Here is a 15,759-nt window from a genome sequence, read left to right on the forward strand (position 1 = left end):
AGCCTCCCTTATGGGTGTAGATTTAAGCGTGTTTTTTCTGAGCCTCTAATTTCCATTTTCAATTTTTCCTGGCATGGCACTGGGACTGGCCTTGGAGACTTGCTCCTTGGAGACCCAATCAGCAGAATGTCTTGTGTGTAGCAGTCAGCATCACATCTGGTAGATTGCCGAGACAACCATCCCTAGAGGCAGTAGGCCAAGGCTCTGGACTGGTTAGTCTGCACATGGGCATTCAATTGGCATTTCTAGAGGCAGAGTGGACCTGGAGAGAACCATCCTGTAGGCCAGCCAGACTCCTAGAGGAAAGGTTAGCACCCCAGGAAGGAGGTGCCCAGTTCTGCTCTGACTGGTGCTTCTTGGGAATGTTTATGAATGGGTATTTGTGGGGATGCTCTCCGTGCTCCTGAACAGCTTGGGCACCTACCTCCAGCTCAAAAGGAATGCACACCTGTCCCCGCCCACTGGGTTTTTATCCCAGCTGTGCCTCCCACCTGCGTTTTTGACTATCCAGTTCCTTCCCATGAAGAGAGAGCCAGTTTTTTAACAGTCTTATAAAACTGATGTCTGTCACAAACGTCCCGAGTCACAGACATCTGATAATGTCTCCTGTTTCCTGTGGGGGTTCCTGACTTGCATCTCTGATGAGCTCTGTGTCATTGGGTTACAGAACATACCTCAGAGCCAGAGCGCCCTGGGGGTCTCTGTGGCCCAGCAGTCACCCTCTCAGTTTTAAATGACACTGAAGAGTCCCTTCATTCTCCAGCAGCACACAGGACTCCAAACCCTGAGGTCTCGCTTACAAACAGGATCAATGACTCAGTGGCCAGCCCTGGACAAGGGAGGGTGGGCCCTACCTTTTCAGAGCTCGGACAGCTCCAGGAACCCCCACAGACTTAATGCCCCTGGGGAGTACTGTGTCCTCGCAGCCGCCCTGGAGCCTGGGTCCCATCTCTAGATCCAGTGCAGTAAGACCCTCCATCACCTGTGATAAATGGCTGGGATTCACCCAACGCCCAACACCTTAGCCAGGAGTGGCTTGAATGGGCATCTGGGTTTGCCCATGTCCCCGAACACCAGCATATCTCTCACCACAGTCCCCAGGTGCTTGGACCCAATGGCTCTGGATCCAGATGTCAAGCCCAGTAGTAGGTCCTAGACTTAGCTCCTGCCTGCAGCCATCATGCTCCCCACTGAGCATTTCCTCCACAGTGTTGGCTCAAACAACTGGCTACAGCCCCTGAGGCGGGTGGGGCCTCCCTGGGTGGGTTCCCACATCTGTTCTGCTCTCTGTCCACTAGCCGGCCCTCAGCTGACAAGGTACCTGTGGAGGCTGCGAGAAGCCTGCAAGGTGCCCTACTCCTCTCTGAAGGACCTGGAACAATTTCCCCAAATCCTCCACAGCCCACCCCTCACCACCTGTCTCCTTGTCCCACACTAGCAGCAAGCAGCTACAGCCTTTATTTAAATGCCACTGCCCAGCTCACATAATCCCTATATCTCTCAGAACTCTACCAAGGGATTTAAAGTTAGTCACCTCACCTAAGATTCCCTACATCTCCATAGAACCTCCACTGGGAGGGTACACCTGTGTTCTGCAGTTTCCAGGGGACTGGTTTCTGTTCCCAGCACTTGGCACAGAGCCGGGAGGTAAGGAGGTAGTGACAGTGTCTACTGGGTTAAATACTCAGGTCCACAGACTCAAAAATATGCTGAAGCATCCTCTAAAGCAGAGGCATTTCTTGTATACAATGCCCTTCCCCTTCACGGGTGAGATCCAGCCCCTCCCACTTGTCCGGTGGCCCCTGATTTCCCCGGAAATGATGACTCAGGCAACTCTGGACGTCTTGGACTGCACTGTGAGCCACGGTCAGGAGGATGTGAGGCTGGGCCGCACAGCACAGTTTTATTAAACACAAACAAGTCCCGCCAATGGGCGCCAGTCGATGGGTACATAGTTACAACAGTAGAAAAATCAGTCTGTAAAGCAGAAAAGTTGAATGAAGTGACTACAAAATGGGGGAAATGGGCTGAAAACTAGGATTTTTTCATTGCAAGTCTCTCTGCATAAAAATTTTTACTTTCTGAATTAAATACATTGAGCTGAACAATCAAAATATATTTACAGTCATTTCAAATGGGCTACCAACATAGTTAACTAAAAAAAAAAAAACTTTCTCTTTTCTTTGCCTGTGTCTTTCCAAGACTATTTTAAATATGACTTTAGTTTTTTTTTTTAAAAAATACAATAAGGAAATAATTACATTCATAACGTGAAAACATTTTACATCTTGGAGCCACGAGCAGTTCATTTGGAATACCTAGAATGTAAAAACTGGGGTTAAAATGGAAAGCAAACCATTGTTAGAAAATCAATTAAAAACATTATCACATTAGAAACACCTTTGGTCCCTAAAAAGTATGAATTGAAGACTCCACTTTGAAAGGATAATCCAATCTGGTGTGTGGGAAGTCGAGGTTTCCAAGGCCAGTACAGTCCCCAGCTACTGGCAAAGGGTGTCTCTTAAAAAGAAGGGGTGGGCTTCCCACACCAGAGATGTGGCCACACTGGCTTTGGCCTCTTCCCGGGGCTGAGCTGTGTGTAGACAGCACAGGAGTGTTCTTGTTATTTTCAGTCTATTTCACAGTAGAAAACCTGCCCTCTGGTGTGGCTAGAAGTAAGTCAGTGGGGACAGGACCCAGACATTCAGTTAATTTAAAAATATGTCATGGATTTGAAATGTTTCTGGTTTATAATGACTTTAGAAGAAGGAAGAAGAGGAGGAAGAAGATGACAGTCAATCATTTTGATGTGGCCACACCCAGAGAATGGACCTTGGAGGTATCCTGTGTGCTGGTGAGGTTGGGTGTGGATGGAGGACTCACTTGGCTCAGGTATCCCCAGAGGGTGGCACAGGGTGGATATCAACAGCAGGGGAGGCCTGTCCCTTGTCTTTGGGAGGAGAGATCAGGGACACTCCTGCTGCTGCCTGCATGTGAATTCTAACCAGGGGACTGCCAGCCCCACACAGTGGAAGCCAAGCCTTCCTCGGTGGCCTAGGGGCCGGGGACATTGCTTTCCAAAGTGGGTTTTCTGAAAGTGCCAGTTCTCCAGTCCGTCAGTGTGGGCTTAGCGACAAAGAAATAGCAAAGAGCAAACTAAGTGGCTGAACGAGGGGGACAGCTGGGCGAGGCAGCACCCAGTACCAAGGCATGCATAGGAAAGAGACAAGACACTGGCACATGAGGCAGGGGAGCAGCAAGGATTCTGGGAGATTCTGAGTGCAGCGGGTCCATACCCAGCTCACAGGTCATTCTGGCTGACCCATGCTCACCCTTGAAAGAACACTGGTACATGGGACTGCGTGAGAGTGAGGGTTCACACCCGTGCCCCGCCAGGGACCACAGCAAGCCCACAGGCTAGCATGATATTTTTATGCAAAGGGTTAGTGAACAGACATAAAAGTGGAGGGGACTATGAAAGCTGGTGACATCTTACCAAACTGTGATAAAAGTAGACCCCAAGAAACACTATGGTCTCGGACAAAGAGAGATCCCAAAAGGTGGGGCACCTCCCATGGTCCAGAGGACCCAATAGCTCACAGAAGGAGGATGGCTCGGTCCTCTGCCCACCTGGTTCCACACGAAGCAAACTTGTGCCATGGATGGCTGGGGTCATGCCTGTGGCTCTGGGAGAACACTGAGAATCCTGACCGGATGTCTCATGGGTGTCCAATATGTACATATATAAATTAAAACTATATTTATTGAACATATACAAATAAATAACTTATTTTGAAGCAAATTCTTTCAACTAGCTTTCTGACCAAATCTAAGAACATTAAGGGGAACACAGGACAGCAGAACGCTGTGTCAGGAGCCTTGCCTTCCCTGGGACCTACTTTAGATGGCTCTGTGGAACTTACAGGATCCACTAGAGTAGAGTGAATTACAAGCCTAGGCTTCTTAGCACAAGTTATAAACACTAGGACCTGGAGCTACTGTGTTCGTCAGGACAAACACATCTGGCATATTTGCTGGACATGGTGCTCTCCTAACATCCCCGCACCATTACAGACATCCCTCTATGCTGGCCAGAACTGGATGTTAAGTTGGGTGTGTTCTCCTTGTTTTGGTAACAATCAAAGCCTGGCACAGCTTTACTGGCAAAGCAGGCTGCCATTAGAGTGGCCAAAAGAACAGCTCTGAGATCCACGGGCAACATATTATGGCAGGTCAAACCCTCTCTCCTCTCAGAGCACCAATGTCAATGATGTCACAGCTCCCTGTGATGACCCAAGGGCTCCCGTAGTTGCTGCAGAGTTGCTGTGATGACCCAAGGGCTCCCGCAGTTGCTGCAGAGTTGCTGCTCCGTGAATAGGCTACATTCCTCTTCCTGGCCCTTCTCCACAGTTCCCTGGCAGAAATTAGTCCACACAGACGCTGGTGTGGAGAATCCTAACTGCCCCATGGAGGAAGGCACAAGAGTGAAGCACCGTAGGACAGTTGAGGAGGGAGGACCTCCAGCTGAGCAGCTTCAGACGTCTGGTGTGGTGTCCCTGTCCACTGGTGACCACCTCATTGCTCTTTGGTGACTCTAAGACAGCTGCATCAGGGCTGAAGCACAGAGCATGGACCCTAATCATGAAGGCTGCCCAGAGAGCAAGCGCCTGGGAAACTTTCCTCCTGTGCGTGCTAAGGACATCCTGCACTGGAGCGGGAAGGCTCGCCTCTGGCATCACATCACCAGGTTCTCAGTCTTGGGAATAAGCCCATTGCCTGTGTATAACTTGCCCTGAATTAATCTGTGGGGATGGCTAACTCTCCCTCACTGCCTCCAACTCCCCATGGTGGAAAGGTCTGGACAGTATCCTGGAAGCCCAAAAAGCCAGTTTGACTCTCAGACTTCTAGGATAGAGGCTAGCCCCATCCATGAGCTATAGACTGGGCATATTGAGCAAATGAACTATCCAAGAAACTGCACAGAGGTAGGCAGGGGAGGGGAGGAGACCCACACAGTCAGAACCTGGGCACAGGAGGGCACCTGTGAGCCTTCAACTATAAAGGGGAGGGAGGTGCTCTGGAAGGATCTGTCTCTGTTCAAAGATGGTCCAGACTTGACTATGGGTTCTCGAACCTGCTCTGTTTCCAAAGGAAGCTCCAGCCTCGACTGTTAGATCTACAGGCAGACGGTGACCAGTACACCTCCTGGGCTGAGGAGCTCCTGCCCGGCAGTAGGGGAGGCAGGGGTCTAAGGTCGAGGCGAAGGGGCAACTGCTAGCCAAAGACTGAAAAGCTCGGTGCTGCCTCTCAAAATACATCATAAAATGGGAAACAGGGCCTCTGAAAAGTCCCTAAAATCTAAGCTTAGCACGTGATAAAAAGGGACATTTTCTTTAAAAGAAAATGACTAGCAAAAAGAATGACTTTTCCATCCTGGTAACAAAAGTGTCTGCCCCAAAATCAAGCCAAACCAAACCTTAAAAATCACTTCTCAGCACTATTCCTCATGGCTTCACCTCCAGTGACAAGGGGACAGGCGGAGGGGGTGCTGCAGAGACACAAGGAGTTCATGCTACCGTTACCGTAGAGCAGGACTCTCTGGCAAACAGGGTGATGTATGGACTCTGGCCGCACATGGAGAAGGCTTGGGCCTTGGGCCACTCCATCTCCTAGGGGCACATGATCCATGGCTGCAAGCTAGATTTGAGCTGAGAGCCTCAGAACCATGCCTGCCCCGTCTGCCAGAGGGTACTTCAAAACAACTTGTCAACCCCTTTTGTTTCTGCTTTCTAACAAGCAAATTTGGACACCAAAGTCTTAAAGTCAATTTTCCTAAAGGGCACCGTCATACAGTAGAGAGCGTGCACGCACGCTGGCCAAGGGTCAGCGTCAGACTCAGTCCAAACTTCTGAAGTCATGCTCAGGCCACTTTGGGAGGCACACGTTTCATACTTGAGGCTGGTGGCAGTACGCAGTCTCTGTCTGGGTGTGGCTGGCCTCTCTCTATGTCCCATTCTTCAGCTCCCACTCCTGGAGAAGAGAGGTGTGTGAGTGCAGGTGACTTGATCCTGGCCACCACAAGCCACTGTGGCCCTACACAGTGTGGGGGCTCAGTCACAAACTCCCCCTGAACAAAATAATTATCAAGCACATCCACTTATATGTAGCCCGTCAGAGATAAACACAATCCAAGTACCTGGCAGGGGCAAATAGGGAGATGTGGCCTCCAGACACGGGACACTCATCAAGCTGAACAAAGAAGGGAGTGATGACTCTTGGTACATCATGGATCTCCAGGATACCATGTACTTAAGGGCTTCATAGAACCTGAGTCTATTTATGTGCAAGTCCAAGGTAGTCAGGTTCGTAGAGACAAAAAGTACCATGGTGGGTACCAGAGTCACGGAAAGAAGGCAGTGTTGGTCTATCGGGGACAAAGTTTAGGAAGATGAAGTTCTAGAGGTAGATGCCAATGAGACACACACTTGGAAATGGTCAATAGATCAGGATGGCTTTGCTTATTTTACCTCAAGAAAGTGAAAGTTGGAAAGTCTGGATGGATGGGTGGGTGGATGAGTGGGTGAATGGATGGGTGATGTGTGGGTGAATGAATGGACTGGTGGATGGATGGGTGGATGGATGGATGAGTGAATAGATGGGTGGATGGGTGGGTGGATGTATGTATGTATGTATGTATGTATGTATGTATGTATGTATGTATGGAGGGGTGGATAGGTGCATGGGTGGGTAAATGGATGAGTGTATGGGTGGGTGGATGGATGGATAGATGGATGGATGGATGGATGGATGGATGGATGGATGGATGGGTGAGTGGATGGGTGAGTGGATGGGTGGGTGAGTGGATGGGTGGGTGGATGAATGGATGGGTGGGTAAGTGGATGAGTGAATGGATGGATGGGTGGATGAGTGGGTGAGTGGATGGGTGGGTGGGTGAGTGGATGGGTGGGTAAGTGGATGGGTGAATGGATGGATGGGTGGATGAGTGGGTGAGTGGATGGGTGGGTGGGTGAGTGGATGGGTGGGTGGATGAATGGATGGGTGGGTAAGTGGATGGGTGAATGGATGGATGGGTGGATGAGTGGGTGAGTGGATGGGTGGGTGGGTGAGTGGATGGGTGGGTGGATGAATGGATGGGTGGGTAAGTGGATGGGTGGGTGGGTGAGTGGATGGGTGGGTGGGTGGATGGATGGGTGGGTGGATGGGTGGTTGCGTGGATGGGTGGGTATATGAGTGGGTGGATGGGTGGGTGGAGTGGGCACAGTAGCTACCAGGGGTGGCAGCAGCCCCTAAATGCTATCCTCAGACACAGTTCTCTCAGCAACTATTCTCAGTCACCATGGAGGTATCTGGGGAGGTTGAGATGGGGAATCTGGCCAGGCATATCCCTCTAAAGAACCAAGCAACCAGCCAAGCCTGCAGTACCCCATCCCCCACACGCCACCCCCTTGTGCGGATTTCTGTTTTTGCCAACAGCTCCATTAGGGTTCTTATTTCTGCCAATGCTGTGCCATTAGTCATTAATTAGGGTTCTTATTTCTGCCAATGCTGTGCCGTTAGTCATTAATTACACTTGAACTCTTGATTCTAAAGAAAGTCAAGAGACTTTTCAAACTAGTCAGTATGTCCCCAATCCAACCTCATGTCCAGTGGGGCCCCTCAGACACTAGGGGCATCCTGATCAAGTCCACTCATGAGGCAGTGTTAGAGACTAGCCGCAGTGACAAGAGCATCCACACCTCCCATCTGTGTGCTGGCTGCAGCTGGGACTAGAAGCAGTGACCTCCCTCCTATGCTACCGGCACTGGCTGGAGGTGGCTGTGTCTCACTCTGGCAGTCATAAATTTTATCTTCATCATCAGAAGGGGGTAAGGCTGAAAAGCTTGAGCTAAGGAATCATTTATTTTTATTTTTCACAGCATGGCTTGACTTCTCCCCACCTTCTCTGATGGTAAAGAAACTGGGAGGGGAATCCCACAGCTCCACTCTAACATGGCTCAGGCAAAGTGGTCCTCTGCAAAGGAGAAGATGGCTATAGACTAAGAAGGCCTGAGGGATGCTCAGGGAAGCCACTGGAATGCCAGCTCAGTAACCTTCCCCAACTATCCCATGGAGCCTTCTAAAAAGCATGCTCGCTGGGGAAGCACACAAACTGAGAGGTTGGGCAACTGCAGTTCCTACCAAAATTCTAGGACACCCTAAGAACATAGCACAATCCTCGCCTTGCACGCAATCTGTTCTGCTGAAATGCTTCTTGCTCCTGAGCAAGGGGCTTAGGCTGCTGAAGGACACATCGATGCCAGCTGTGAGATCTTGAGACTCGCAGGGTGCAAGCTCAGTCTCCTCCGTCTTCAGAACAGAGGGACACTATCTGGACTCACGTCCCACCCCCAGGCCAACTCAGTTCAACCTACAACTGCTTCTGTCACCATGGGTGAGAAGTGCTGGCTCTGGTCATCTGGAGATTATGCTTTGAGAATCCCTAGGATTTAATCATGGCAAAGGTTGTTGGTGGCTCCTCTCCCTGACTGCAGGAGAGGAGGGACCCTGGCTGATGGCCAGGGTGCTGGGGACAGCCTGGAAGGAGAAATACCTTTCTGGCTTTTATCTTTCTTCTTTGGAGAATCACAGCATGCAAGTGGTTGAAAGGACATTGTGGCCACTCAGCCCAGTCTGTCTGTTTGGGCTAAGGATGGAGCCCAAAAGGATGGAGCCTGTCCACTTCTGAGGTGCCCTGAAGCTCTGGGGGTTCTGGCTTGGTGGTTGTCTTTGAACCCCAGTCCCTAAGAATGCGTGTAGGAACTGGAAGAGGCTGAGTGCCAAGTGCAGTGGGGTTCACTTTGAGCTCAGGTATCCGGCTCTGCAGGGAGGCTCACCTTGGCCTTCTGCAGCACGTGGCCACGGCAAGGGGAGTTGCCTGAGGAAGGTTGGCTCTTCTTCAGGACGGCTGCACTGTTCACAGGCAGGGGCCCCTCAGCATCACTCGTATCGCAGCTGGAAATGGGAGAGTTTTCCAGAGTCCGATGCCGAAACACAGGAGACTGTTAATAAGAGGAGAGCCCTGTGTGAGGAGTGGTTCTCAGCCACTGGTATTTCTCAGGGAGAAATGGTTTGGTAAAGAAGAAATTGATTTGGAAATGGGCAAAACTAGGAAGGACCACCACAGCCAGTGCCTGAGCACCTTTTGACAATGCATTTATAAGAGAAAAAAAAAGCTGAGGCCAAGGGATGGAAGGCAGGATACTGGGCCCACATTACCTGCCCTCACCACCTCTCGCCTATCCATCCGCATGGTGCTTCTTCCTAAGTTTGCAAATGTTTCCTGGAGTTGCCTGGACTGAAAGGGTCAGGCCTTGTAGAAGCTTACAGTCCCAGACAGTATTATCTTGGGATCCAGGGACGATGAGTGACCCACAAGTGGTATTGAGGGTCTGTGACCATTCTTACTTTTGCATATGCTGGAGAGAAATTTCTGGAAAGCTTAAAACGAAACAGCTTATCTCTTCATTTAACTTGGACCTGGCTTTGGCTTGCTGGCTCTTCTACATAGGGTTGCAAACTGTCCTTTGGGAAAGCATGGCCCTGTGGAGACCATGTTATCATCACACAACACAGAACACCAAAAACACACTTGGGACATGCAGGATGTCAGCCCGGAACTCCTGTGAAGGCTACTGACTGGGGCACTCCCAGCTTAATGTTTGGATAACATAGATCTTTCCTTGAACATCTTCAGAGGCAGCACTGACTCTGGGTGGAGGTGTTGGTACAAAGAGGATGTCTCTAGGGGTAGCCAGGCAATAGCTGTCTGCAGCAGAAGCACCTGTAACACGCTACTCTTCGGAGGAAGAGGGCTAGTTATAATTACACAGAATGCCGCCACCGATGCCAGGGGTGATGACAACCACAGTGCATAGTGACACAGGAAGTAGCAGAGCATGGCCACCCAGTTCTGAGCCTCTGAAGCCAGGCTTACTCTTGGTCAGGGGACAGTGGGGACAAGAGAAAGTCTCAGTGGCTGAGTCAGCTGAGGATAAGGAGCCATAACTAAAGAAAAGGGCTCCGACTTGATAGGTGACGCTCTCATTTATGCCCCAGATTTAGGGGCATAGATTGTGTTTCTGTCACTCTGGCTTCTAGAGACCTGGTAGCATTGTCAGGGAGTGCTCATGGGAATGAGTTCCTGCCTAGCAAGCTGGCATCATGTCAGAACTAACCATGCAGAAGACAACCATGTCCTCGGCCTTTAAATACTCTGGTGAACATAGAAGTCAGTGTCTCCACACACTGGGCACGGTGGGAACGTTAGCCTGGCACCACCCATGGTAGTGAGGAAACTGCCTGAGAGACCATGGGGCACTTCCCTGTGCTGCGCCTTCAGAACACTTACCTGTGGACTTGATGTCCCCGACCTGGGCTCAATAGCCAGTCCTAGGGTGACGCCCCCTGCCAAGGCCTTCTTCAGGCTCTCCTTGACCTCGGTCAGCTCCAGCTCCAGGCTGACCCGCTCCGCCTCTCTCTGTTTGCACTCCTCCTCCAGCCTCTTCAGCTTGTCCTCCAGGGCCACCTGGGTCTTCCTGCCTGAAATCCCAGGGACACATGGTCACCTCACAGAGGAGCTGACATAGCTGAGTTCTGCCAGGTCTCGCCCACAGCCTGATCACACTAAGAAGCCTGAAGGACCTTCCAGACACTCACTTAGAGGGCATGGTGTCCAAAGGGGCTGGGCAGCTGAATAAGAGGTCTCAAATTCTGCCAGTTACATGTAGGCTACTGTGTATGCTGCTGTGGTTGGAAAACATAGCCCACGTCTCTGTAGGCCTCCACATACATTTCTCCAGGGCTTGCCAGCTAACTTATTTATTTGAAATTTGATGCAGTGACCAGCATGGGCAGGAAATTCACAGAGATGGACAGAGAAGAAAACCAAGTCAGTAAGGTGGGCAAACCACAGGACACAGGGAGCCTGGCCTCTGAGAGACCGAGCTGGGGCCTTTCTGCACCTCTGTCCTGTGCCTTGACACAGGCAAGTAGAGGAGCTGATCAACAAGCACCATGCTCCCTTATGTCATAGACTTGGCTTGCCATGTCTCCCAGAGAGCTTGATGTTGACACCCTGCCCAACCTGGTCCCACAGACTATCCTAATGGGCCCATCTGCACCTCCTTTCCTGGTCTCTGTTCCCAAAACTATTTCCCCGAACAGCCATAATTTGGACAGAGTTCAGTTCTGGTTAAGTAGGATGGGCAGATGTACCAGCCTCAGCCTGCACTGAAGTCTTCTGGAAGCCAGGGTCCCCTCTGGGCTTCCCCACCTGCTGGCATCTCCCTTCTCTGCTGGCAGAAGCTAAATCTGAAAAGTCAGTTGTGCCTCTGTTGGTGGGGGGGGGGGGCAGGTACAAGGGAAGATGTTAGTTTCCACCCCAGACTGGGAGGTCTGGCAAGGAAGGCACAGCCTGGGCCTGGGTACTACTCGTCTCCAGACGTGACTACCCTGAAAGAGTGACACCCTCTTTCAGGATCACTAATACAGTCTTTTCCCTGATCCCCAAGGTACCCAGGTACGGCCTTGCTCTCCCAGGCCTTTCTAAGAATAGAGAGCTGCTTCTTCCTAGGCAAAGCTCTGTGAAAACTTCCCAGCCCCGGTGGCTGCTTCCTCCATGGAAGAAACACTGAGTCACCTCAGACAAGGAAAAAACCTGCCAATCTTCTTGGCCCTTAGCAGCTGAGGTTGAAATTGTTGGCATCTCACTAGGGCAGGTCACAGTTCCTGCCTATGGTGGCACCATTCAGCCAACCCTGTGCTGCCCTGGGCTTCCTACAAGGCCAGCACCCTCGGGGGGGGGGGGGGGCGGGGCAATGCTACCTTGTGGCTCAAAGGTCTAAAGGTGAGCTGAATGAACTCCAGAGCTCCAGGAGACACAGGTGCATGGACCATCAGAGCTTCCCACCCCACCCCCACCACACACACCTGCATTCACTTCAATTGCGGCCCTCAGGTCCTTCCTTTCTTTCCGGAGCTGTGCTAGCCTGTTCCGCAGGGCCTCTTTCCTCTTCAGCAGCTCCTCCTCTTTGGACTGTAACAGCTTGGCATCTGCTTCCACCCGGTTCTTACCATATTTGTACTGGTCAGCATCTAAATAAGGAGTACCAAGAGTTAGTGCATGCAGAGGGGTCAGGACTGCCCAGTCTGTTGCTCGGTGCTCTACCGCAGAGCTGCTCCCGGCTGGTCCTGAGGAGAAAGGGAGGTTTGGAGCAGGGACTCTGCGTGCCTCAAATAATCCTCTAATACTTTGGTCTGCACATTCACAAATGGAGAATACTGGGGACTCCCTCCAGGGCTCCTCCCTCCAAGTGCTCCTCCCCTCAGCTTTTAAATAATTATCAATAAGGCTCAGAGCAAAGATTCTGGAACCTGGCCAGGCAGTGACCTGGACAGTTTTAACTGTCAACCCAAAACAGTCTGCAATCATCTGGGAATAACATATTAACGAGGTTTTATCTGGATCAGCTTGGCCTATGGCCGTGTTTGTGAGGAAGTGTCTTGATTATTAGCTGAGTTGGGAAGACACACGGCTAATGTGCATGGCACCATATCATGAACTGGGCCCTGGAATGTGTGAGAGTGGAGAAAGCTGGCTGTGTACACGACCTCACGCAGGTAGCCATGCACTTATTCTCTCTGCATTTGAATCTGAGTGTGAGGTGATGGGCGCCTTTAAGCGCCTGCCTTGACTTCTCCACAGTAACACACTGTAACCTGGAACTGCAAGCCCAAAATTGCTTTTGTGTATTCGTTACAGCAAAAGAAATGAAACTAGAATAGCCTATCTGTTATGGGCAAAACCAACCTCTATTGGGGCTGGAGGGATGGCTCAGTGGTTAAAAGCACTGGCTGCTCTTCTAGAGAACCAGAGTTCAAGACCCAGCACCCACATGGCAGCTGTAACTCCAGTTCCAGGGGGACCCAAGACCCTCTTCTGTCCTTCTTGGTCTCCAGGCATACAGGGTGAACAGATAAACATGTAGGCAAAACACACAAAGTAAAATAGATTTTAAAAAAACCTTCTAGAGTTTCTGTAGTTCTCCCTATGTGCATAGCCTCTCTCTGTTCCCACTTATGTTTTACAAGAACGCCTCGCCCTGGCTGGAGGGAAGACATCTCCTTGGCCTGAGATTCTGATAGGGAGGGCTTCTCTGCTAATGAAAAGACAGAGAGGCAGTCCATGGTGCTTGGAGACCTACTATTCAGAGGACAATCTTGGAGTCCCGTGACCTAGAACAAACCTGTGCCATTTCTCCTCCTGTGAAATGGGATAAGAGCAGGTCATTCACAGGCGGCCGTAAGAGTTCAATTAATATTTACAAAGCACTTAACGTAGCTCCCAAGATGAGTCCTTTATAAATAGCTGCTTTAGTTAATGAATGAATGAAAAATGAATAAGAGAATAAGTAAAAGATTTGGGGGGAAAACCAGCAACCTGGCCGCCAGCACATAGCCGTTCACATGGCGCTGAACTCAGGCCCCACTCTCTCTTCAGTCTGTCCTACAGTTCCGGACTACTGTGTGTTGTTGTGGGGAACTTAAAGCAGCCCAATAGGAATTTAGGGAAAACCCTTCTGGAAAAGGTGCTGAGGGGCTGGAGAACCTAGCATGACTGGCCAGAACCCGCTGTGAGACTTCCGGCATCTCTAGTCGCGGTATCACTTGCCAGCTCTGGGGGTGAGGGGGGAGGGGGTGTGGCTGCGCCCCACCTACCCCTCTGTCACTGCCCAACTACAGGTCTGTTTCTGAGCAGAAGCCATGGAGGGACAAGGGCTGTTTTGCAAGTCTTCAAAAGTAGATGCATGTCCCTAACACGGATAACTGTGTGCAAAGATGCTTGGTATGGAACAGACACTCACAGGCAACCCCCATGACAACTAGAGATGACTGGCTCGTCAGGGGCTTGCTCATACAGTACCTGCCCTGAGCTGGCTCTTCCATAATTGGCCACTTTCTTAGGGATTTGGACATTTCCTATGTCTGGTCAGCATCCCTTCCCTCACCAAAAAGACCCCCTCTAGACTGACATTGCCAGACTCACAACGCAAGGATAACCACCTTGTCTCGTGAAACCAAGGCACTTCCAGGAAATTCCATGCCAAACTGTACAAACTCCACTGTCTACACCAATACATCTTCCAACAAACCTACAGACGACAGCTTATAAATTTCCCCACCGTGGAGTCCCCATGCAATCAACTATACAACTGTAATGCAATCGGCTGAACTCGGCAAAAGCACGGGATGCAATTATTTTTCTCTTTTGTTTCCATTAGATGTCACCAAAGTTAATAAAACATTCCCTACAGAAGGTCCCACTAGATACTGGGATAAATCATCCACAAAATAAAGCAAGCGGAGGACCATGAGAATAGCCTGGCTGAAAGAGTCCGCGTGGGATTCAGATCTTGCTTAACAAGGCATTTTAGGCCGACTCATCCCTCTGGCTCCTGCACCCCCCTGAACGAACAACACTAAGAACAAGAGCGTAAATACACCCAAGGCATCAGGGAATGAAATTACAAAGAGAGAGCCAAAGGAAGTCTGCGACAATGAGGAGATACCCCGACAGGCTCCTGACCTGCCTGCTTGAAATGCGGGGTTGAAAGCAGAGGCATAGACAAGCTCCTGTCAAGAATGCAAAGGTTCCCTGGGGCTGAAGCAAGCAACCAAGTGTTGCTCAAGTCCCATGGTTCATCCATGCTTTGACTATGGAAACGGATAGCCTCTCTGTGCCCTTGTTCTGACTCTGAAGCAGATACCAGCATGGGCAGGTCTGAGGCCTTTTCTCTCCCACACCAGGTGGGTGTGGAGGACCCCAGGGAAGGTAGCTAGTTATCTACACTATCCCGGAGGCTGGTCTACCGACTGAGAGGCTGCAGACTGGAATGCTCAGACAGGAATCCCAGATGGCATTGACTGGCCATGAATTGGCATGGACTCTTTCCTGCTTGGCTCAGACTGATGGAGGAGCTCCAGGACCAGCAGAGCCCCTTGCAGTCCCTAGGCCTGCATTTTAAAGCTAGCATGATCTTCTCCCCACATCACCAGCAACAAGTGGGGTGTCCTGAATAAACACATCCCACCAGCAGGCTGGCTGAATGGTTGGGCAGTGAGGGCAGGGCAAACACAAACTCAAGAAGTCAGCACACCCAAATTTAGCTGCAGATGAAGGAGAGCTGCTGAACCCCAGGCAGGCTGCGTCTCCCTCTGTTTGGTCTATACAGTTGGCTCTGAAGTCTGAAGGCCTGGTCTGCTGTGAGACCTCTGGCTGTCCTGTTCTACTTAGGGTGCTTCCCTCGCTGCATAATGGGGTGCACAGCACCTATCCTGACAACACAGCTACCAGAGGTCAGCAGGGATGGAAGGTGCTGGTTGCTGTGACAGGTCACTTTGCTTTCGATGCCCAGCATCTCCCTTTCCTCTGAATCAGCCCAGTGCTCAGCCACCTGCACATCTGACTGATGAAGGGGCTGCCTTCAGTTTATGTGACTTTGTCACTGGTGTTTCTAGAGACACAAACTGAAGTCTCCTGGACCAAAGCCCCAGTGTCTCATGGTTGAATGTCATACCAAAAAGCCAAGCAACAGTCTCAGAAGCTGGGTTAGAGATCCTGGCCAGTGAGAGGGGGAAGCACATTGCCCTACCTCCCAGCACACCCTCAAGCCCAGCCAGCCTCAAGTTGACCAACTGCAC

General features: G+C 50.8%; 1 protein-coding gene across 1 annotated transcript in view; it reads right to left on the reverse strand.

The window, feature by feature from the left end:
• Positions 1-1,838: 1,838 nt before the first annotated feature.
• Positions 1,839-15,759, reverse strand: part of Afap1 (actin filament associated protein 1) — a 112,268-nt gene continuing 98,347 nt past the window's right edge. The window contains exons 14-17 of the mRNA XM_038332364.1: positions 11,989-12,153; positions 10,409-10,599; positions 8,895-9,059; positions 1,839-6,030 (exon numbers count right to left, since the gene is read on the reverse strand). Coding sequence (XP_038188292.1) covers positions 6,004-6,030; positions 8,895-9,059; positions 10,409-10,599; positions 11,989-12,153 — 548 coding nt within the window. The 3' untranslated portion in view covers positions 1,839-6,003. The remainder of the gene's footprint in view (positions 6,031-8,894; positions 9,060-10,408; positions 10,600-11,988; positions 12,154-15,759) is intronic.

This window comes from Arvicola amphibius, chromosome 1 (genome assembly GCF_903992535.2).
Source record: "Arvicola amphibius chromosome 1, mArvAmp1.2, whole genome shotgun sequence".
NCBI lineage: Eukaryota > Metazoa > Chordata > Mammalia > Rodentia > Cricetidae > Arvicola > Arvicola amphibius.